General features: G+C 52.2%; 1 protein-coding gene, 1 long non-coding RNA gene and 1 pseudogene across 2 annotated transcripts; 1 reads left to right on the forward strand and 2 right to left on the reverse strand.

Moving 5' to 3' along the window:
- Positions 1-476: 476 nt before the first annotated feature.
- Positions 477-573, reverse strand: LOC123604713 (annotated as a pseudogene).
- A 1735-nt stretch (positions 574-2308) lies between these two features.
- Positions 2309-16249, forward strand: RAPGEFL1 (Rap guanine nucleotide exchange factor like 1). Its single transcript, XM_045488738.1, has 15 exons — positions 2309-3225; positions 6028-6106; positions 7028-7163; positions 7392-7489; positions 9862-9974; positions 10218-10385; positions 11109-11206; positions 11320-11442; positions 11957-12135; positions 12222-12312; positions 12863-12913; positions 13258-13345; positions 13529-13593; positions 13976-14030; positions 14267-16249. Exons 1-15 carry the CDS (start codon positions 2706-2708, stop codon positions 14389-14391), a joined length of 1989 nt encoding a protein of 662 aa, XP_045344694.1. The 5' UTR covers positions 2309-2705; the 3' UTR covers positions 14392-16249.
- LOC123603623 lies at positions 10920-12923 on the reverse strand. Its single transcript, XR_006714961.1, has 2 exons — positions 12306-12923; positions 10920-11608 (listed from the first exon to the last, which is right to left on the reverse strand). It is a non-coding gene; the product is annotated as an uncharacterized LOC123603623 (long non-coding RNA).
- Positions 16250-23440: the final 7191 nt, after the last annotated feature.

Here is a 23440-nt window from a genome sequence, read left to right on the forward strand (position 1 = left end):
GGGTAGGATACTGGCAGGAGGGATGACTGTTAAGATGTTTCCTCCTCACCCCTGCCTCTTGCTTCCCCAGTCCTGCAGTTAGATCCCATTGCTCTCTGTTGCCCTGGTAACAAGCTCAGCAAGAAGAAACTCAAACTCAACAAAGCCCCCAGGTTCTCTGCCCTACCAGCCTACCTTTCAGTGGGCAGAAAGCAAGTATGAGGGGCAGATCAGCCTTATGTAGCCTTGCCCTATTCCCTTCTAGAAGTCCATGGGCTGGGCTCTCAGAGTTCTTTGCTTCCATCTTCTCACAGTTGTTAATCCTATCACTGTCTTCCCCTCTATTTCTTCCATGCCAGCCCCCTCTCCCCTGCGTGGTCAACACACAGGCTTTCTACCTTATGGGTAAGGTCTTAGAATCCTGAAGTTGTCTCCTAGCATCGACAGCCCGCTTGGGCTGTCCCTCTAGGGCAGTGATTCTCAACCATGGCTGTTTGAATCACGTGGGGATCTTCTACGTGGCATCCTTGTACAGGGACCATGCTAATCTCTGTATCATCGCAGGTTTGCTATATGTGCTGCCAAAGTGAGCACCACTTGGGGATCTTTTAAAAAATACCATAAACCTCAGCCTCACCTCAAAGATGTAATTGATTCGGACTGTGGCCTGGGCATCAGTATTGTTGAGTTCCCCTGGATTCCAATGTGCACTTGGGGTGAGAACCACTCTTCTAGGAGGGCCATGACTCACTCCATGCTGGCTTTCCTTCCTCATTCAAGTCCTTGAACTCAGTCTCTGCCTGATATCCTTGAGTAGGTGCAGGGGTGCTGGGGTCCTGCTCCCCAAGCTTTCAGTTTCCAGAAGTGTCTCTGCCTCCTTTATTTCCAGCCCCCACACCCTCCACACTCCCCAAATCTTTCCCCTTCCTAACTGACAATCCCAAATCCTGCCCAGAGAGGAGGTTACCAAGGCAACCAGCTTAATCTGGTAACTGTGGCATGTGCTCGGAGTGGAGCCCTCTCCTCTTCTTATTTGGTTCACAAAATGCCTGGGGAGCTCTTAGCCACTCCAGCCAGTTTCTCCTCTTAACCCCAGGGATAGTAGGGTATCCAATAAAGGGAGCCCAGCAAGCTGATACTCGGATCTCTATTCCAGCTTTTTAGCCAAAACTGCTCTTTCCCTTTTACTGTTCCCTTTTGAAATCCACAAACAGATGGGTGTGCAAAGCTTTAATTCTGTAAACACATGCTCTAGCACACATAGGACCAGATATGCACACACGGTGACACGTGTGGAGTACACACCCTGCAGTTCAACCACCACTCCCAGCCTTTAGCATTCCTGTCCCTGCCTGGTCCCTGCACGGTAAACAGGGGTGGGGCATTGTCCAAGGAGCTTCAATCTCTCTGGAACCTGGTGCCACTCCCCCACCTTGTTACTTTAACCTTGATGTGTTTACACTGAGTGTTTCTCTATACCCACCTCCTTCTGGGGCAGTGTATCTTTAGGGACAGAATGCTCCAGGCACAGGCATCAGGAATAAAGATCATTTAGAGTGCAAATTGGCACCACTTGCCCTACTCCATGGCTATGTCCACCCTGGAGGGGCTCTACACTAAGTGATATTGGCTGGCAGTTCTGGAGCTTGTCACTCATCTCCACAGTCCTGCTTTCTCCTGCTGCCGGCTGGGTTCAGGTGCCCTTGTGCTCCTTGTCTCCTCCCCTCTGCCTCCTGTCTCTTTTCCTCACCCCAACTAGACCTGCCACAACCTGCTGCTGCTCCTTGCCTGGCTCCTACCTGCCTGCCAGCACCTGCCTCTCACAAGCCAGGCCTTCACCACCTATTGTGCCCTACCAGAAAGGGCAGATGGGCACCGCCCCCAGTGCCAATGCCAATCCACTTCAGGCCTTCCCAGTCCTTCTTATAGAAGGAAGATAAAAATCACAAATATAGCAACAGAGCATAGTGTCGGGGTTGAGGGTGATGGACACCCAACCAGCAATCTTTGTAGGTCTCACCTGAGTACAAGTCCCAAGTCTGCAGGCCACAGGCCTGCCCTACTTCTTTGAAATGAAACTAAGAGCCCCTGTAAGCCCCCAAGCCAGGAATCTCTCTCCATTGCTAAATCACTCCATCATCTTTGCCCTTAATTTCTGCATCTGCTCTGAAGCCAATCCCATTCAGCCCTTCGCTATTTCCCTCGCGGCCAGCCCCAGCGCCCAAGTTCAAGCCTCGCGCGGGCCAGGGGGCGGGCCAGGAGGGGCAGGGGCGGGGACTGGGCGGAGACTGGAAGAGGGGGCGCGGTCTCAGTTCTGCCACCTTCCCCCCTGGCCAGGAGCGCAGCCGCCGCCGCCGCCGCCGCCGCGTCCTCTCTCAGCTTTGCGCTCCGCCCGCTGTCTCTGCCGCCGCAGCCCGGCCCAGGAGCGCAGAGCCCCGGGCACTGGCCCCGCAGCCTATCCACCCTCTGGGCCGCGTGCCAGCTGCAACCGGCATGGGGGGCCACTAACAGCGGACACTCCTTCCCTCTGGCACCTCCCCGGGCCACTGGCCACTGGACCCCGGCCAGCGAGCCTCGGGCTCCTCTGGCCCCCAGTCCGGCGCCTGGCACGGCCCTCCGCTCTGCCCCTCCGGCTCTGAGCATCGTGTCCCCGCCCCCCCCCCCCCCGCCCGCGCCTGGGACACCTGGGTCCTCCGGCGGCCCCAAGGAGAGGGGCGGGGGGGGGCATGAAGCCACTGGAGAAATTTTTGAAGAAGCAGACGTCGCAGCTGGCGGGGCGAACGGTGGCGGGAGGTCCCGGCGGGGGTCCGGGGAGCTGCGGTGGGCCTGGCGGGGGCGGGGGACCTGGGGGGGGCGGCGGTCCAGCCGGGGGACCGCGGCCGCTGCAGCGGCGTCAGAGCGTGTCTCGCCTGCTGCTCCCCGCTTTCCTCCGGGAGCCCCCCGCCGAGCCGGGGCTGGAGCCGCCCCCTGAAGAGGAAGGGGGAGAGCCGGCGGGGGTCGCAGAGGAGCTCGGCAGCGGGGGGCCCTGTTGGCTGCAGCTTGAGGAGGTGCCAGGGCCCGGGCCGCTCGGGGGAGGGGGACCCCTGCGCTCGCCTTCCTCGTACTCCTCTGACGAGCTGTCCCCCGGGGAGCCCCTGACTTCCCCGCCCTGGGCCCCCCTGGGCGCCCCCGAGCGGCCAGAGCATCTTCTGAACCGGGTTCTGGAGCGGCTCGCTGGAGGGGCCACCAGGGACAGCGCCGCCTCAGGTAAGGCTCCTCCATCCCGGAGTTGGGGGTTGTTACCCGGTTCTTCTTCCTTGCCCTTGGAGAGTGGGGGTGGCGCCATGGCGGGAGCCTCGGTGTGGGGCCGAGCGGTCAGCTGAAGTGGGGCAGCGGCCTAGGGGAGGAACAGACCCTTCTGCAGAAGGGAAGTGGCTGTGCCACCTTCCTCCCTGTAGCAGCCTCACCCACTGGCTGGAGAAGAAGGCGAACTCTTTCTCCGAACCTCAAGCCACCCTTCCTTTCCCCTGAACATTCTACCCACAGACTCTCATGGGTCCCTGAGGTTGACTACCTCCTTCTGTGGCCCCAAATTAAGGCCTGACATCCTAAGATGGAAGCTGCCCAGCGCACACTGTGCTTCACACCCCTCACTCCAAGAGGTGCTGCCCGAGACCTGAGAGATGTTCCCGGAGTCCCTGCTTCTGTCTAGAAACCCCAGAGCACAGGGCTGGCCCACTCAGTGGGGCAATGCCAGACAGGCGCAAGGCCCAAGCTGCCTTTCGGCCGGCAAAGGGATGCATTGTCCTTAGCAGCTTGAGGGGGAAGGAGGCATTCTAGTTGGGGGCTGACTCAGAAGGTGTTTGTTGGGGGAGAGGTGGCTGGGCAGACAGACAGCAGGACCCTGCAGCATGGAAGGGATTCTGAGCTCCACCAACTCGTGCCCTTCCCAAGGTAGGCCTCAGCATACGGCCTCTTTAAAAAATAATAGCCACACCCTGAGAAGCTTATTCCCTAAAAGATGATACTATTTCACCACTCCCCACCAGCAACCCTACTAAGGGAACTTTGAGGAAACCGAGACCCCAAATTGCCGGTTGGTGGTGGAGGTAAAAGGCTGGTGGGTCTTTAGCTCTGCCTCTCAGTATTTCACTAAGCCCAGCAAGGTCTGAGGGTGGGGAGCCCTGGTTGAGGGCCTCAAGGTGGGGGTTTCACACTTTGCTCTCAGACCTATGTAGGGAGCCTGGACCTAGGCATGTGGAATGGGACTCCATCCCCCACCCCCTAGATTTTTTTCAAGACCTGGGCCCTCTCCTTGGCTCAGCTGTCGTTGCCCTGGGGAGCTGACACCTTTTGGATTTAATTAGAAAAATATCAGACACACACAGCTCTCCTAACCATAACTTCCCGCCTACACCACACACCCTGTGTCTCTATGACACATTCCCTGGGGAGGCTGTGCATTGGACCAGAGCCTGGCTTGGAAGAGACAGACGCCAAACTGTAGCCCCCATAGCAGCATCTCCCCCACTCTGCCCCATGTTCCTCTTCCTTTGCTCTGGCTGAGCTCTCCTGTGAGATAGATAGGAACGATGCTGGGCATCCCTATTCCTTGTCACCATCCCTGGGGCCAGAGGGCGGGGCTGGGGCTCTCAGCCTCACTTTAAGAGCACAGCAAGGTAGCTGGGCAAAGAGGAAAAGGGAGAAACTGTCTTTCCCCTTCCACAGGGGCCTGGTGCCACACACTGTGCCTGGTCTCCCCTGGGAAAGGACTCTTGAGTTGCTTGTCATCCTATTATCTGGGCTGGCAAGCTAGAGCCCCAGAGTAACTGGTTTGGGGAACCAGTTAGTAAATGAGAATTAGTTTAACCTACCACTCTGATATTCTCCAATATAACCAATGTTCTCAAGCCATCTTGGCTTTTTCCCAGGGTGTGTGGGAGGTGAGGGGGACTTACAGAAGTTATTCCCAAATCAGCCAAAGGCTCACAAACATCTAAGCAGCCCCACGGTGCTCTACCCCGACACTCTGGTTGCCTCAGGCAGATCGAGAAAAGAACAAAGACTCAGGAGTCTGGGTTCCTATTCCAGCTCCAGGCAAGTCCCTCCCAACTCTGGGCCTCAGTTTCTCATTTGTGAAATGCAGTAGTTAAAATAGATCTTGTGTTGGTTCTCCTCCTCTACCTTCATGGCTTGAATCAGAGGCCAGGGCATGGTGAGCCAAGGGACTCAGAAGCCTTGGTTTTGTCTGGGGGCAGTGTCTGGGGACCTGGCCCTAACCTGTCCTGGTGAGGACACCTGGCTCCCTCCCTGCACCCTGCTTGTCTGTGTGTGCCAGGCTGCCCTGCCCCACCCCAGGGCTGGCTGCAAGTCAGGGCGACCTTGTACCTGGCTGACTGGCTGAGCCAGGCCCAGATGGGGGTGTGGAGGGGAAAAGGGTGGTGAGAGCCACTCCCCTCCACCCTTCCATCATTAACCCTTCCGTCTCTGGGCATCTGGGGGACACAGGGTTTCTTCTTAAAGGCTTTTGGGATCAAAGAGATGGCAGTCACTCCCTCTCCCTTTTAATGGGGCTGGTTCTCACCTGCCTAGTTGGAACTCAAAGTTGTTAGGTAGAGAGTAGGGAGGGCAGGAGGGATGAACACACACACACACACACACACACACACACACACACACACCACTGACTCTAACCTCTGTTTGGAAGTTCTTCTTGTCTAGAGACACTTCTGTGGTCTACCTCTTTTTTTTTGGGCAGATCTCAAGTTTGCTATATTATCTGACCAGCTTCCCACATCCATTGAAGAGAAGTGGGCGTGACCAAAGGGCGCCCCCTCCTTCCCTCCAGCTGCCTTGGCAGCTGCCAACCCCACCCCCGCAGCGGCTGCCCAGAACCTTCACACGTGTGCGTGCGCGCTTGTGCAGAGCATGACGGGGCAGGTGGCCAGGGCTCCAGCCTGGCTAAGGAGAACTCACTCTAGGAGGCGGCGGTGGGGGGAGGGTAGTGAGTGTCCAGTCGGGCCCTACAAGTGCCCGCCTGACATCAGTGGTGCCAATTGATCTCTACAGATATCCTGCTGGATGACATCGTCCTCACCCATTCTCTCTTCCTCCCCACGGAGAAATTTCTGCAGGAGCTACACCAGTAATATCCTTTTATGGAGCCTGCAAAAGGGGAGGTCGGAGGAAGCCACTCCCCCTACCCAATGTGTGATGTCAGGGCCTCCACTCTTCCCTAGAAAATACACCTGGGTTTCAATTCCAGGGGTTTTACTCAGCAGCTGCGTGACCTTGGGCAGACCACTCAACCTCCTAAAGCCTCAGTTTCCTCTTCTGTAAAAGGGGGTAAATAGCACCTGCCCTGCCTACCTATGGGGCTGCTGTGGAGATCAATCTGATAGTAGATGTGGGAGTGCTTTGGAGACTGCAGAGCCCTGTGCAAGTGTAAGGTGTTATTATTCTATTAAGAGTGCCTCTCTCCCCCACTGGATTGCTGCTCTAAACATCTGGTTGCCCAGTGAGTTATTATAGGGTCCGATGTAAACATCAGGTCACAGCTATGCTTTAGTAAGGTCTGCTAGAGACAAGCCACTGGCTGAGCTATTCATAGGGTCTCATGTAAGCATAGGGCCTCTTGCTGAGTTATTTTAGGATCTAATTGTAAATGTCAGGCCACTGTGTAGAATACCATAGGCTCTCTTAGAAACACCGGGCCTTACACTGAGGTATGGTCAGGTTTGTGGTAAGGATCATTGGCCTTTACCAGCTCCAGGTGATGGGCCAGTCAGAGGTTGGGTGGGTCCGGGTAGGGTATCCTCAAGTGAAATTCAAACAGGCAGGATGTGGTCAGATGGATGTGGCCAAGTGGATGCCATCCACACCTACTGTGAGAAAAATACCTGGGCTGAGGCATGAGGGGGTCTTGGCTCCAGGGACACCTGGATCTCCTTTCTTCTTGGCCCCAAGCCTAGAGAGCATTTGGGAGGGCTTAAGCAACCACTGCCTCTCATCTCCCTTCCCGTTTCTTCAGGTCTCCCTGCTTGGGGCTTTTTCTTAACTAAGGGGTCAGCTTTGTTTGGGCAGGAGGCATGGAGGGCCCCGAGGGGCTGGGTCGGAAGCAAGCCTGTCTAGCCATGCTCCTTCATTTCCTGGACACCTACCAGGGGCTGCTGCAGGAGGAAGAGGGGGCCGGCCGCATCATCAAGGTGGGCCTGGGAAGAGAAGGCGGGTGAGCAGGCTATTAGCTCTGGAAGGGGACCCCTTTGAAGGAGCCATACTCCTCAAGCTGGGTACCTGGAAGAAGATGCCTGTGGGCCTTAAGTTTATACGGTCCCTCTGTGCTCCAAGGCATGGAGACCCTGCGCCAGCCCTTGCCGATAGTGATGCTTGGGATGACACCCATGCCTTCACCTTCTCTCTCCTCTGCTCCCCAGGATCTGTACCTGCTGATTATGAAGGATGAGTCCCTTTACCAGGACCTTCGAGAGGACACACTGAGGCTGCACCAGCTTGTGGAAACAGTGGAGCTAAAGTGAGGGGAATGGGTTGGGGGGAGGGGACAGGACAGAAGTCCCCTTGTTCCTCTATCACAGGGACTGCCTCTGGCCTTTTGACTCCAATGTGGTTTTAGTTTTCAGCCCCTTTCTCTTGCTGGAGGGTAGCACAAAGCACGGCCTCCAGTGGCTTCCTTGTCTGTTGTCCCATCCGTTTCTTTGTCGATCCAGTGGTGTACTGGTACCTATTTAACAACCAGCACATCAGGGTCAAAAAAGCCCTGATTTGTAGCTTTTGCTGATTCCCATGGTGTAAATTCTTTCACTGGCTGCTTTAAAGCAACCAATGTGATGTCACCGAATGTGAAGTTGGGCAGAGAAGAGAGGAGCAGTAGCAGGGCTTAGGTAGGATTTTCACCACACAAATACAAGAGAGGTAAATAACCTCAGAAGCACAGACAATAGCAAAGTGTAGTAAAACAGGCCACTACCTTTTGTGGTAATAATTTGGCTAAAAGTTTATAAAACTTTTTTTTAATGGCTTTTTAAAAGGCAGTAGGCAGAATCGCCCCCAAATTTCACAATCCGCTGTCATGAGCCAACGTAAGCCCGCTTCAGGACTCCACTGCATCCATCCACCCATCTGTCTGTCTGTCCATCCATCCCTTCGACCACTTCAGTTTCTTTCCATTCCATCCCTACCGCCACAACCCCCGTTTAGGCCTCATTATCTCTCACCTGGAGTATCGCCACAGCCTCCTGTCCAGGGCTTCAGCTTATGGTCTTGTGTCCTCTCCTGTCGTCGTCTTCTTCTTCTTCTTCTTTTAAATTTTATTAATTTTTAAAAATATTTATTTATTTTGAGAGAGAGACAGAGACAGAGTGAGAGCGGGGGAGGAACAGAGAGAGGGGCGGTTGGCGGGGCGGTGGGGGGGCAGGGTGGAGGGCCGGACAGAGGATCCAAAGCGGGCTCTGTGCTGACAGCAGAAAGCCCAATGCAGGGCTCGAGCTCATGAATCTTGAGATCATGACCTGAACTGAAGTCAGATGCTTAACCCACTGAGCCACCCAGGTACCCTGTGTCCTCTCCCTTCTTATACTGACACCAGAGAGATCTTTCCAGTTTGATGACATCCTGCTTCTATTCCAAAAACATCCTCGGCTCCCAATTGCCTATAAGACAAAATTGCAACATCCTTGCACAGTGTTCAATGAACGCCCTTGCCTTTCTGCCTTCTGCCAATGCTTCCCACCTCATTTCCCAGCCCCCATGACACTCCCTATACACCCCTGAACTCCTGGGCTCTCCCATTTTCCTACCATCATTTACGTGGTCCACTCCAGAAGGACTCCCCCATACCCACTTCTCTTTCTGTTGTCCTTCAAGGCCCAAGTCAGATGCCATCTTTTTTTTTTTTTTAATGTTTATTCATTTTTTTGAGAGAGAGAAAGCCTACGCGCCAGCACGAATGGGGGAGGGGCAGAGAGAGAGGGGGACAGCGGATCTGAGGTGGGCTCTGAGCTACAGCAGCGAGCCCGATGTAAGGCTCAAACTCACGAACCATGAGATCATGACCTGAGCCGAAGTCAGATGCTTAACCGACTGAGCCACCCAGGTGTCCCTCAAATGCCATCTTCTTGTTTTTTTTTTTAATTTTTAAAAATGTTTTTATTACTTTAATTTTTGAGAGAGAGACAGAGCACGAGCAGGGGAGGGGCAGAGAAAACAGGGGACAGAGGATCCCAAGCAGGCTCGAACCCATGAACCATAAGATCATGACCTGAGCCGAAGTCGGACGCTTAACTGACTGAGCCACCCAGGCAACCCAAATGCCATCTTGTTGATGAAAGTTCTCCCTGCCTCATACCAACAGAACTCTCCTTGTACCTTTGTTATATCACCTAACACCTCCTGCCTCGTGTTAGAAGTAGCTGTATACACATCTGTCTCCTCATAGGCTGTGAAGTTCTTGTCAGCAAAATTCAGCAAACAGCGGATGACCTACACCTATCATGTGCCAAGTAGTGTGCTAGGCCTGTGGGGTGAAAAAAAAAATTTCAGGAAGAACTAAGCCCAGCCCTCAAACGCTCTCAGTCTTGTAGAAGAGATAAGATACGAACGTAAACAAATATTAGCCCAGTGTCCTACGGCAGTTAAAGCCAAAAAGTGACCTTTCCTGGTGGGTGGGGTAGATCAGAGAAGAATTCATGAAAGAGGTGGCATTTGATCTGGGTCACTTGGACTGTTGTCCCATGCTGTTCATTGTCTCTCTTCTGACCTCCTTCATCACTTTCTGAACCTGGTACTGGTGCATCCTTGACTCATTTCTGATGTCCCTGCTTGATGTTGCCTGCCTGGCACTCCATATGCCTGGCAGGACTTCCTGACACCCAGCTGTGTCCATGTCAGGATCCCAGAGGAAAGCCAGCCGCCCAGCAAGCAGGTGAAGCCACTGTTCCGCCACTTCCGCCGGATAGACTCTTGTCTGCAGACCCGAGTGGCCTTCCGGGGCTCTGATGAGAGTGAGTGGGGGCACTAAGAGGGGCAGAGCTTCCAGGGTGGCTCAGAGGGCCCTCTGGGGTCTCTGGATTTGGGGCATTCTCCTTATGTTGTAGAACCTGTCCTGTTTCCAGCATCTTCTTCAGAAGCCAACCAATTTAGGGTTAGGAGTGAGATGGGATGGGGAACAGAGGTGCCCTGGAGGGGACGATGCCAGCACTGCCATTCTGCCTTCTAATAAAACCCACCTTCCTGGCTCTGCCCAGTCTTCTGCCGGGTCTACATGCCTGACCACTCTTACGTGACCATACGCAGCCGCCTCTCAGCGTCAGTGCAGGACATTCTGGGTTCTGTGACAGAGAAATTGCAGTACTCAGAGGAGCCTGCAGGGCGCGAGGACTCGCTCATCCTGGTAGCCGTGGCTTCCTCCGGAGGTGAGGCTCAGGAACAGCAGGGCTGGGGGGTGGGTGAGGGGGGGGGGGCAGGCAGGAGAGGAGAAACTCACCTGCCCAGGGCTCTGGGGCATGACTAAAGACAGATTCTAGGCCCTGGCTACTTGAAGTGTGGTCCTGGGGCCAGCCACATGAGCATCACCTGGGAGCTTATTAAAACTGCAGCACCTCAGACCCCACCAGACTTGCTGACTCAGAATGAGCATTTTAACAAGATTCCCAGGTGATTCCTATGCACATTAAAGTTTGGAAAGCACTGGCCCAAGACACTTGGATTCTGATCTAGGTGCTTGCCTCTTACTCATCTTGGGATCTGGTTCTTTAACCTCCTGGAGGCTACGTTTTTGAGGCTAAAACACAAGGTGGGCCTCCAATCCCTGTGGGAAGGCAGAGAGCCTGCAATGTAGCCAGAATCCTATTTTCCTCTGAGGCAAGGGAAAAAATATTCCAGTATCATGGGGATGATAGAATGACAGAAGAGCTGTGGAAGAATGTTGGGGGGTAAAAGAAGGTGACGAATGCCACGGAAATCATTATTTGAAAATTTCAGATGAATGTGGCACAAACTGGTGATAACAGCAGTCCCATTCGTCTAGAATGTGTCCATGCAGGGTTAGGAGTTTCTAGATGGGATGGCGACAGTGGCTGGGGTGTGTGAGGGTGCAGATAGCCAGGGCTGAGGCAGAACAGCTCGTTCTCTTGCAGAGAAGGTCCTTCTCCAGCCGACTGAAGACTGTGTCTTCACCACGCTGGGCATCAACAGTCACCTGTTTGCCTGCACCCGTGACAGCTATGAGGCGCTGGTAAGAACTCCGTCACAAGGCGTTGGCTGGGAGTGAGGGCCCAGAGGGACTATGGGGCAGGAACTCACAAGCCCAGAGTGGAGCTCAGCCCCTGTGTCCCTGCCTGTCACCAGATGCCCCTCCCCGAGGAGATCCAGGTCTCCCCTGGAGACACAGAGATCCACCGAGTGGAGCCTGAGGACGTCGCCAACCACCTTACTGCCTTCCACTGGGAGCTGTTTCGATGTGTGCACGAGGTGGGGACTGAAGGTGGTGCTGGGCTGGGGGCCTGGAGGGAGAAATGTGCCAACGTGGGGTCCTGGAGACGGGCCATGTGTGCAGCTGAACTTTGCATTAGAAGGTGGCTGGCAGGGTGCCCTCGGGCAATTCACCCCCAGACCCTCTAAGCCTTACGTCTCCAATCTGAAAAAAGCAGCAAAGTGAGAGTCCTTAGTAAAGTGGGTCTAACCAGATAAGGTATCTTTAAAATATTCTCTACTAAAGAGAGAAATTAAGGCAGTGACAATACTGTCTATCAGATGGTTCGAGGACCTGGCACCAAATAAGCGCCCAGTAGATGGGAGAGTATTATTAATGGTGCTTCCCCTCTTCCCCCATTTCTGTTGCATCCCGTCTTGTCCCGGCTTCTTCTATTTTCCACCCCTCCTACCCCTGCCCTCCTGCCTTTGCCTCCTCGGGTCCAATCCGCCTCCCGCCCACGCACATCCCCCACGCCCCGGCGGCCCCTCCGCCACGCTGACGTGGGTGCAGCTGGAATTCGTGGACTACGTGTTCCACGGGGAGCGCGGCCGCCGGGAGACGGCCAACCTGGAGCTGCTGCTGCAGCGCTGCAGCGAGGTCACGCACTGGGTGGCCACCGAGGTGTTGCTGTGCGAGGCCCCGGGCAAGCGCGCGCAGCTGCTGAAGAAGTTCCTCAAGATCGCGGCCATGTGAGTGCGGCCAGTCGGCGGAGGGGGAGCGCGGAGACCACCCCCCTCTCCCCACCTCGCGCTGACCTCGCCTCCCACCCCCGCAGCTGCAAGCAGAACCAGGACCTGCTGTCCTTCTACGCCGTGGTCATGGGGCTGGACAACGCCGCTGTCAGCCGCCTGCGGCTCACCTGGGAGGTGATGCATGGCTGCCCTCTCCTCTCCTCCCGCCTGGGCTGGCCCGGCTCGGGGATCTTGGCCTGCCGGGCTCACCCCAGTGCTGCCTCCCGCGGGCGGCTGGCCCTTAGGGAGCCTTTGTGCCAGGCGGAAGGAGGCGCCCTCTTCTGGCAGATCCAGGCCCGGGGCACGCCGCTAGGTTAATGCGCCCTGTCCTTGTGCAAATTAGTAAAAAGCCGGAATCCCCGCCAGAGAGGGGGGCAGGCAGCCCAGGCCAGGTCGCAGACTTGGATGCTGGATTCCAGCCAGCGCTCAGTGAGGCCCCTTGTGCGTGGCAATGCCAACGCAGAGGCTCGAATTCCCCAGAATAATTCATTCCTCCGGGCTGCTTCAAGCTCCCCAGACCTCACCAAGGGCTGATTCTATTTCCCTACCCACCAGACCAGCTTGCCAGCCCCTTGCAAGATAGCCGGGCCCTTTCCCCCTCTGACACCTGGGGATTGGCCAGAGCTGCCCTGAAACGCAAGGAGCTCCAGTCTGACATTCCTTCTCCTTCCTTCAAACTCTGCAGAAGCTGCCTGGGAAATTCAAGAATTTGTTCCGCAAATTTGAGAACCTGACAGTGAGTGGGTTCAGCTCTTTTATCTGCCCCTGGGCTTGCACCCCAGAGACCCTCTGTTCCCACAAACCTTCCTCCTCAAGCTTGCCTTTAAGGTTTTTAGTGCCCAAGACCCTTCCCCTGGCATGCTGGGAGGGGGAAGGGTGGGTGGATTGCTGCCCTGTTTGCCTTGGAGGTGAGGGGAGGACAGTCAAGCTCCTCCCCATCTCACCCCCAGCTAGACACCCATACATACCTCTCTCTGATCAGAGATGGATCTAGGGCAGGGGGATGAGGGAGGAGTAGGGGGCATCTTTGAGGTACGCTGGGACTATGTGTCCCCTAATCTCTCTTCTGCGGAATGCCAGGACCCCTGCAGGAACCACAAAAGCTACCGAGAAGTCATCTCCAAGATGAAACCTCCTGTGATTCCCTTTGTGCCTCTGATCCTCAAAGGTGAGAGTCAATCCCATGCTCTTCTGGCCACAGTCTCTGTGCCCCAGTTCCGGCTATCAACCACTGTCACTTAGCTCTGAATGCCCACTGGAGAGGAGCCCCGCACTGAGGGGTCGTGGGGGAGGAAGGGCCCTTTGGATCTCCTCTCTTCTTCCTCACATTTGCTTCTCTTCCCTCCCCTAGACCTGACTTTCCTGCATGAGGGGAGTAAGACTCTTGTTGATGGTTTGGTGAACATTGAGAAGCTGGTGAGTGGCACGGCCTACCCTGGCCCGGGAGCAGGGGCTGGCATCCTTCCCCCCCACCCCCATCCTGGCAGCCCCCTAAAGACAGCAGCCTTCCTTCTTGGTGCCCAGCTTGCCTGACAGACTCCTGACCGTCCCTCTGCCATTGCTGTGGCAACACGCCCACAGGCCACAAAGCTGACAGGGAGCTGGGGGGGGGGCAACTCTACCTCCCCTCACCGGCCCCATTACACCCCTTCTTTGGTTCTTCAGAGACCCTCCAGAATTAGACCCTGGAGGGAGTGGAGTCAAACCAGCAGAGTTGGAGAATAGACCAGGGGGAGCATAAGAGGGGGGGAGCATCTTTCTGTACCCTTTTTAGGGCTCATTTCTTGTCATCTCCCAGCATTCAGTGGCTGAAAAGGTGAGGACAATCCGCAAATACCGGAGCCGGCCCCTTTGTGAGTACCCAGGCTTCTAAGAGCTTTACAGGTAGAGCTTTGACTGAGCGGGAGGATTCCGGGAGGAGACCATCCTCAATTCTTTATTTCCTTAAACTTGTCAGCTCTCCATCCTCTCTTTGGCCTCTCTAGGGACCCTCCTGTCCCAGTCCACACCCCTCTTCTCTGGCTGGTAGGCATGTAGAGCAAGAAGGGAGGCTGGGAGCCTGAAGGCCTCTCTCTTGTCACACCTCCAGGCCTGGATATGGAGGCATCCCCCCACCACCTGCAGACCAAGGCCTATGTGCGCCAGTTCCAGGTCATCGACAACCAGAACCTCCTCTTCGAGCTCTCCTACAAGCTGGAGGCTAATAGTCAGTGAGAACAGAGGTTCTGGTCAGTGCCCCACCAGGGTCCTTGGGCACCTGGCACTCAAGCACTTTGCACGCTATCCCAACCCACCTCTGACATCTTTCCCTTGGAGCAACTTCCTGCCCCTCAGGAAAGAGTCGGATGGACTTACCCCTGGGCTCATAAGCCTGTTCATCCTGCTGAAGTCCTCTCCCCCTTGCTCCTTCAAGCCAAAACCGCACTCTGCTGGGTCCTGCCCTCGCAGGGATGGGGGGCAGAACACTCCTTCCTCTGCCCCCTCTCATCGAGGTCTGTTCCAGAGATGGAGCTTCCAACCTCCTCCTCCCACGCAGACAGGAAAGCTGCCCACATTGTCTGTGAGACAGAGCGGAACTGTGGAAGGGATTGGCAGCCTTCCTCTCCACCCGTGGCCGGCTTCTCCCTGGTCAGGGCTGGGACCCCTGGATGCACCCCTCCTGGAATATTATATTGCCCTTGTGTCTGTGTGTGTGTGTGTGTGCGTGCGCGCGTGTGTGTGTGCACCTGTCCCCTTTAAGAAGCAGCAGCGCATCTGTAACTGAGGGAGAGTGTTGTGTGTAGCAGGGGTCCTTCTGTTTGGTGCTACCCTGGTCTACTTGGCCCTGTGATGGTGGGGGGTGCTGTCCCCACCCCCACCACTCCCTGCTCAGCTCCTTGTGCTGCCCCATGTGCCCAAGCCTGTGGGTGAAGCTGCTCGTGGGGCAGGGGGCAGCAGCGAGGGGGAAGGGGTTACCTGTCAGCCCTTGGGAGTCCTCCACTCACGCCTCCCCAGGGTCTCTGGGTGGGCTCTGGTGAGAGGGTAAGAGATGCTCAGGGAAACACAGGCCTAAGCTGCCTACAGGACACTCCCTCTGCATTGCGGGGTGGGACGTGGTGGTATCAGGAGTTGGGGGTGTTTGCTGCCCACACTCCTTCTTTTGGGGTGTCTTACTGCTAAGAAGGGAGCTGTCATCCCCCTCCTTCTGGCTCTTCTGTGGGACACCAACAACATGGTCTCTATCCTCCTCCCTGTGTTGACTCCCCCTTGGTCCTCCCCATCAGAGCTGGGGTGGGGCAGACCCCTGTCCCTGGGCAGGTAGCCCACAGAAGTGAGGGGAGGGAATGGCTGAGACCGTAAAGGCCACACTGGACTGTGGTGATGCCTTTAATACCTCTCTGTCTCCCCTCCCTCTCCCACACGGGCCTCCAGGGCTGAGGGGCGCAGGGCTCCTGGCAGCTACCGGGTGAGGTTCCCTGGCACAGCCTCACCCTCCTTTCTGGCGCCACCTCTTTCTCTTCTGAAGAGGCAGCAGCAGCAACAGCAAAAACAGCTGCTGCTCCTGCTCTGAGGGTGTATATATTTTTTACCAAAAGCTCTGGAATTGTAAATTTATTTTTTAAAACTCAAAGAGGGAAAGAGCCTTGTATCATATGTAAACATTGTATCATAGGTTATGTTGTACAGTCCCTTTTATACAGTGGTCTGTCTCGTTCCTGCCACAAAAGATGTCTATGGACCCTTCATCCCCCATACATACACCGGCACTGTGTCCCACTGCCTCCATCCCCCAAGGACGGTGACCATAGGCCCCCCTCCCGCTCCCTGCTTCCTCCCTGCAGCTTAACACGCGCCCTCCTCTCCCTGGGTCGCCCTCCTCCTGACCCCACGCAGCAGCCTTCTCTGGCAGCTCCCACAACCCTCCTCAAGCACTGGGGCCCACTGGTCCAGTCTTCGCTGCTTCCCGCCCCCAGCCGTGATGCCTGCCCCGCTGCTCCCCAGCTTTGCCAGAGTGAACCGTGTGTACCGTACAGGCTCGGTTGTCTGCAGAAGCCGCTGGCTGGAGAAAAAGCTGATAAAGTCTATGAATCAAGCTGCTTGCTGTTCTCCGTTCTGTTTCTCTGAGGGAGAGGTGAGGGAGGGGAGAGGGGAGACGGGACCGCCTCTCAGTGTGCTGGGCCCCTCAGCAGGGCTGTTCTGTCTGGAAAGTCTGGAAAGACTTTTAAAATGTGGATGAGGGAAAAGTGCCAGCCTCTTAAGACTTGCCACATAGTGCCTGGAACTTGGAAGAGTGGAAGTTTGAGTTCTTCCATGTTCCAGGTGCCCTAGACATGGGATCTTGTTAAATCCTAACACCATAAGGTGGAAGATGGAATCCTAGCATAAGGTCCAAGTTACAGGCGAGCGAGGGGGCAGAACTGGGCCCCTGACTCAGATCTGTCACTGCAGACAGCATGCATGCACATTCCCCCAGCCGCTACCCAGACAGCACGCGCCATTCACACAACCAGTGTCTGCCAGTTATACTAGGATGGGGGCATCTAGAGCCTTAGTGCTCTAAGGATGGCCTAAGCTCCAGCAGATGACATATTCAGACAGCTACCCATGAGTCCTTGACCTTCCCTTGGCCCACATCTGTTATTCCCTGTCTCCTGCATCTTAGAAAACGGTCCTCTCATCCACCCAGGTTTTCAAGGCAAGGATGCAGGACTCGCCCTGATGCCTCCTTCTCATCCCTCCCTCACTCATCAACCAGTCTGTCCTGCTACAATTCCAGGACACGTCCTGACTGATCCACTTCTCTGACTTCTCTATTACCATCTAGTGCAAACCATTTGTGGGTCTTGACCCACACTAGCCTCTTGTCTGGTGTCTCAGCTTCCTCTGCCCAACCCAACCCTAATCCCACCACTTGGTTCTCAGAGTGCAGCCAGGTTGCTCAGCTAAAAACCTACATCAGATCATGAATGACTACAACTTTAAAAAGTGGTAATACCAGTATCAGCAAGGGTGTGGAGCAACTGGAACCTTTATATGCTGTTGGTGGGGAGTGTGAATTGGCACAGCTACTTTGGAAACCTGCTTGGCAGTGCTTACAAAGACTAAATGTACACCTAACCTATGACCTAGAATTTCCACTCCCAAGAGAAATCAGTGCTTGATGTCCAGTGAAAGACACAGCCAACAGTGATCAATAGCAGTTTTATTAATGACCGTGAAACTGGAAGAAGCCAGAATGTCCTTCAGCAGGTGAATGGATAAATCAATTGTGGTATACTATTACAACGGAATACTACATAGCAATAAAAAAGAACTACAACCTGCATGAAGGAACCTCACTCACAGACGTAATGCTGAGTAAAAGAAGCCACACACATAAGACTACAAACGGTAGGATTCTACTTAAGAGAAATTCAAGAATAGACCCAATTAATCTATGGGGATAGAAGTAAAAATAGTGGTTACTTGATGGGGATGGGAGAGAGTATTGACTGGGAAGGGGCATGAGGAAGCCCTTTGTGGTGATAAAAATGTTTTATATTTTTAAAAATTTAAATTTATTTATTTTGAGAGAGGCAGAGACAGTGCACGTGGGGGAGGGGCAGAGAGAAAGGGAGACAGAGAATCCCAAGCAGGCTCTGCAGTGTCAGCGTGGAGTCCAGTGTGGGCTTGAACCCACAAAACCATGAGATCGTGACCTGAGCTGAAACCAAGAGTCGGACGCTTAACCAACTGAGCTACCCAGGCGCTCCAAGAATGTTCTGTATCTTGACCTGGGGGGTGGTTATGTGTGTGTGTTCACTCAATTGTGAGATTTATGCAATAACTGTAGGTTTGTTACATCTCGGCTAAAACAATTCAGATTGCAACACTCCTGTTTCCAATAACGCATTAAGAAATCAAAATTCTCCCTCTCCGACCCCATCTCCTGCCCCCTCTCCTCTTACACCCCACTGCAGCCACACTGACTGCTTTACTGTTCCTTAAAAACCCTAAGACCCATTCCTGTCTCAGGAAATCACCTTTGCTCTTCTCAGAGCCTTTCCTGACCACTCTGTTTCCATCTCACCCACCCCCACTCTGTCCCCTACCCCCTGTATAGTCAAGGCACTCATCACTCCCTGACATCATATATATTCTCTGTGTATTTTCTTTGCGCCCACTCCCCTACAAGGATGTTAGCTCCAGGAGTGTCTTGTTTGCTATCCAGAGCCGAGAACAGTACCTGGCACAGAGAAGATGCTCAATACATATTTGCTGAATTAATAAATTAGGTTGGTTGAAATAGGAGCAGTAAGAGTGGACACAACACAAGATGATAAATGCTCTAGGAATTGAGCTAAAGAGATTCACTACTGGTCTGAGGATGGGGGGGTGGTGGTGGGGACAATAAAAGAAAACTTCTTGAGAACGATGACTTAGGCCTTGAAGCAGGTTTGATGGCCAAAGTGCAAAAGTGGGAAGTCAGGGATGAGGCACTGGGAGGCACTGAGAGCTGCCTCTGCCCTGCTGGACTGGTTACAAGGGAAACCAGACGTATGGGGGCTGGACAGGTTCTGCCCTCTGTAAAGGGTGCTGGTCGCACCCTCAAGGACTCCATGCCCTGGTGCAGGATTATAGGGACCAGTCCTTTCTGTCCCTGCTCTTCTACCCCCAGGGAGGGCAGAGAAAGTGGTGTGGGCTATTCTCCTTATCCCCATCTTGGCCACCTCCAGAGCCATCAGTCATCTGCTCTCTTTCAGGGGTGATGATAAGAACTGACACTTGGAACGGTGTCCTTTGCCACTCACTGTGCTTGACTTTATGTGCCTTCTCTCAATTAATCTTCCCAACAAATAGGTTGGCTCTATCAGCATCACTTTCCAGATGAGAACCAAGGTCATGAGAAATTTAGCATCACAGGCACAGAGAGGCCAAGTCACAGCTAGCAAGAATTTGAATCCAGTTATTCTGACTCCGGAGACCACAGTTTAAGCTCTGCACAATCCCCAGAGCTTGAATAACTGAGAAATGGCCATCTTGCACTCATCAGGGCTGCAGTGGTCACTTGACTGGAGCTGGGTGACTGGGGTGTGGGGAACATATATCCTTTCTGGTCCCTTCCTCACCCTGTCTGAATTCTGCTTCCTTGTGGGGAGAGTGGCCAAGAGACAAGAGACGTGGCCAAAGTCTACTGTGGACTGAGAGGGGAGAGGACGAACTTACTTAGTAGCATTGCACATCGTAGGCTGGTCTAGCAGTGAACAAAAGGATGAAAATGATTTGGAGTGGTCACAAGACCAGCATGAGATGCCCTCTTGAGGAGGTGTAGAGAGAGGAGTGAAGAATTTCAACAGTGCCCTTTGAATCCACTAGGTGTCACCACCATGATTTCTTTCTCCTGAAGCTTGGGGCTAGGAGGCGGGTAGAACATTTCTTGGGGTGTACTGAATCTCTCACATGGTTGGTCTATCCCCAGGCATGAGTCAGAAGTTTGACCAGAATAGCTTGTACCTTTCATGCTCCTCTTTCTGCTGGCTCTTTCCCACTTAGCATTTAAACCCTCTCGTCTCCCCTTTTTTTTTTTTTCAATTTTTTTTTTTTTAACGTTTATTTATTTTTGAGACAGAGAGAGACAGAGCATGAACAGGGGAGGGTCAGAGAGAGGGAGACACAGAATCTGAAACGGGCTCCAGGCTCTGAGCTGTCAGCACAGAGCCTGACGCGGGGCTCAAACTCATGGACCGCGAGATAATGACCTGAGCCAAAGTCGGCCGCTTAACCGACTGAGCCACCCAGGCGCCCCTCATCTCCCCATTTTTAAAAAGCACTCTCTTGACCCTACGTGCTTGCTCCAGCTTATTGTTCCCTCTCTCACTTGGCAGTTCAAGGCCAAACTGCTGCAAAGGATGGTCTCCACCTCCTCATCTCCCATTCATTCCTTTTTTTGTCTTGTTTCCCCAACTTTCCATCATGAATCATCTTAAACACAGAACAGTTTAAAGATTAGTACAGCGAATAGCCTTGAAACTTTCTAGATTCTACAATCACCATTTTGCTAATTGGCTTTTGTTGTCTCTTTCCCACTTCCTTTCCCTTTCTCTCTTCACACACACACACACACACACACACACACACACACACACACACACTTTCTTTTGCCAAGCTATTTGAAAGTAAGTTGCAAACATTAGTATCATTTCACTCCTAAAAGCCTCAGTTGAAACTTCCTAAGAATAAGGACAATTTCCCGCATATCCACCACAGCATTATCACACCTAAGAAAGCCAGCAGTTCTCAGATATCATCTAATATTCAGTCTCTATTTGATTTTCCCAGGTTGTCTCAAAAATCTCTTTTTAAAAACTTAAAAAAAAGAGGGGTGCCTGGCTGGCTCAGTCAGTAGAGCATGGGACTCTTAATCTCAAGGTTGTGAGTTCAAGCCCCACATTGGGTGTAGAACTTACCAAAACAAAACACTTAAAAAGAGAAATCCTGGGGCGCCTGGGTGGCTCAGTCGGTTAGGCGGCCGACTTCGGCTCAGGTCACGATCTCATGGTCTGTGAGTTCAAGCCCCGCGTCGGGCTGTGTGCTGACAGCTCAGAGCCTGGAGCCTGTTTTGGATTCTGTGTCTCCCTCTCTCTGACCCTCCCCCATTCATGCTCTTGTCTCTCTCTGTCTCAAAAATAAATAATCGTTAAAAAAAAAAAAAAAAAAAAGAAATGCTGGGGGTGCCTAGCTGGCTCAGTCAGTGGGGCATGTGACTCTTGGTCTTGGGGTCATGAGTTCAAGCCCCACGTTGGGGCTAGAGATTACTTAAAAACTTTTTTTAATTAAATCTAAATCTTTTTTTTTTTTTTTTTTTAAGTGGGGAGATTCTGATCCAATCAAGGCCTAGCAGTGCATCGGGTTCTTATATCTCGTTTCTTTTAATTTAAAACAGCTCTTTTCTTTTTTTCCAACAACATTGACTTTTCGAAGTCTAAGAGAGATGTCTTGTAAAATGTCCCAGATTCTTGACTTCTCTGTTTCCCCATGCTCTTGTTCCCTTATACTTTCATCCCCTCTAATGTAATTTACATTTTTCTAGTAGTTACACTTAAAAAGTAAGAACAGGAGAATTAATTTCAATAATATATTCTATTTAACTCAATATATACAAAACAATGTTATTTTAACGTGTAATTGATATGAAAATACTGAGCTATTTTACTTTTTTTATATTAAGTATTTGAAACCTGGTGTTAATTTTATATTTAACAGCATATGTCAAGCTAGACTAGTCACATTTTAATTGTTTAAGAGCTACAAGTGGCTAGTGGCTCCCAAATTGGACAATTTAGCTCCCAAATTAGCGAACATTCCTTATAGTGGTTTTCTGGAGCTTAAATATTCTAGAAAAAAATACTTTTTAAAAAGTTTATTTATTTGGGGGTGGGGGAAGGAGCAGAGAGAGAGAGAGACAGAGAGACAGAGAGAGACAGAGAGAGCCCCAATAGGCTCCACGCTCAGCACAAAGCCTGACGCAGGGCTTAATCCCACAACCCGCAAGATCATAACCTGAGCCCAGATCAAGAGTTGGATGCTCAACCCACTGAGCCACCCAGGCACCCGTAGAGAAGAATACTTTATAGGTGATGCTGTTAATACCATTGTACTGGGAGGCAAATAACGTCAGGTTGGTTCCTATCAGTGATGGCTGAGTTTGTCCAGGAGGATTGCCAGATCTCTCCATGAAAAAGATAATATATTTCTTCTCTTTGTATGTGGTGATTTTTGCATCTTGCAAATATCCTATTTATCTCAATCATTCTTTCCTGCTAAAAAATTATGTTTAAATGTGTAATTTTTCGATCACGCAAAAAGTTTAAAGACTAATGTAATGAACACCCATGTCTCCACCATCCAGCTTAGGAAATAAAACCTGACCCTGCAGCTGAGGCCCCCGGTGCCTGTCCCGAGCCACGTCTCCTTCCTTTCTCCCCAGAGACAACCGCTTTCCTAAGTGTGGTATCATTTCCCTGTATTTCCATAAATATTTACTGTGTATGTACACATCTCAGAACAATATATTTTTTTTGCATTCTGGGGAGTAACAATTTTATTGAGATATTTACATGCACTATTTAAAGTGTACAGTTCAATGGCTTTTAGCATAACCACGGAGTCGCGTGACTATTGCCACAATCGACTTTAGAACATGTTCATCACCTCAAAAAAGAAATCATACAAGAGTGTTCAGAGCAGCATTATTTGTGATAGCTAAAAAGTGGAAACAACTCAGTATCCATTAACTGACGCATGGATAAACTAAAATGTGGTATATCCATAAAATGAAGTATTATTTAGTGATAAAAAGGAATGAAGCACGGATACAGGCTACAATGTGGATGCATCTTGAAAACACTACACTAAGTAGAAGAAGCCAGACAAAAAAGCTCACATATTGTATGAAATGTCAAATCTATAGACATAGAGAGTGGATTAGGGGTTGCCAGGAGACAGGAGGAAGGCAGAATTGGGAGAGGCTATTAATGGGTACAAGTTTTCTTTTTGGGGTGATGAAAAAGTGCTGGAATTAGATAGTGGTGATGGTTGCACAATACTGAGAATATATAAAACCTGCTCAACTGTACACTTTCAAGTGGTTAAAACGGTTTCCTGTTATGTGAACTTTGTGTGCTTGACTTGTAGACACATAGCTCCAATCTGCCTCTGTCTTCACCTGGAGTTCTCCCCTGTGTATGTCTGAGGCCTCTCCTCTTCTTGTACGGACATCTGTCACTGGATTTAGGGCCCACCCTAATCTACTTCATTTCATCTTGACCCACCTGGCTTCAATTTAACTAATTTTATCTGCAAAGACCTTATCTCCAAATAAGGCCAAATTCTGAGGTTCCAGGTGAACATGAATTTTGGGGGGGGGACACCATTCAATCCACTCCAAGATCCTTTAACCATTGGTTAATTGGGTTATTTGTCTTTTTATTACTGAGTTTTAAGAGTTTTTTAATATTTGCATGTTTTAAAACTTTATATAAATACTGTCCTCCTAGGTATAGTGTTCAGCAACCTTCCCTCCTCAAGGTTATGCTTGTGAGATTCACCCAGGTCAATAGGTGTAACTTTAAAAACAAAAACAAAAAAACAAGCCAGGGCACCTGGGTGGCTCAGTTGGTTGAGTGTCCGACTTCGGCTCAGGTCATGATCTCGCAGTTTGTGGATTTGAGCCCCGTGTTGGGCTCTGCGCTGACACTTCAGAGCCTGGAGCCTGCTTCAGATTCTGTGTCCTCTCTTTGCCCCT

Source organism: Leopardus geoffroyi, chromosome E1 (assembly GCF_018350155.1).
Source record: "Leopardus geoffroyi isolate Oge1 chromosome E1, O.geoffroyi_Oge1_pat1.0, whole genome shotgun sequence".
NCBI lineage: Eukaryota > Metazoa > Chordata > Mammalia > Carnivora > Felidae > Leopardus > Leopardus geoffroyi.

Bases quoted from the DNA above. Each gene is read 5' to 3' on its own strand.
- RAPGEFL1 (XM_045488738.1), top strand. From the start codon at position 2,706: ATGAAGCCACTGGAGAAATTTTTGAAGAAGCAGACGTCGCAGCTGGCG. The intron at 3,226-6,027 runs GTAAGGCTCCTC...TGATCTCTACAG, and splicing joins CAGGGACAGCGCCGCCTCAG to ATATCCTGCTGGATGACATC. The intron at 14,031-14,266 runs GTGAGTACCCAG...TCACACCTCCAG, and splicing joins ATACCGGAGCCGGCCCCTTT to GCCTGGATATGGAGGCATCC.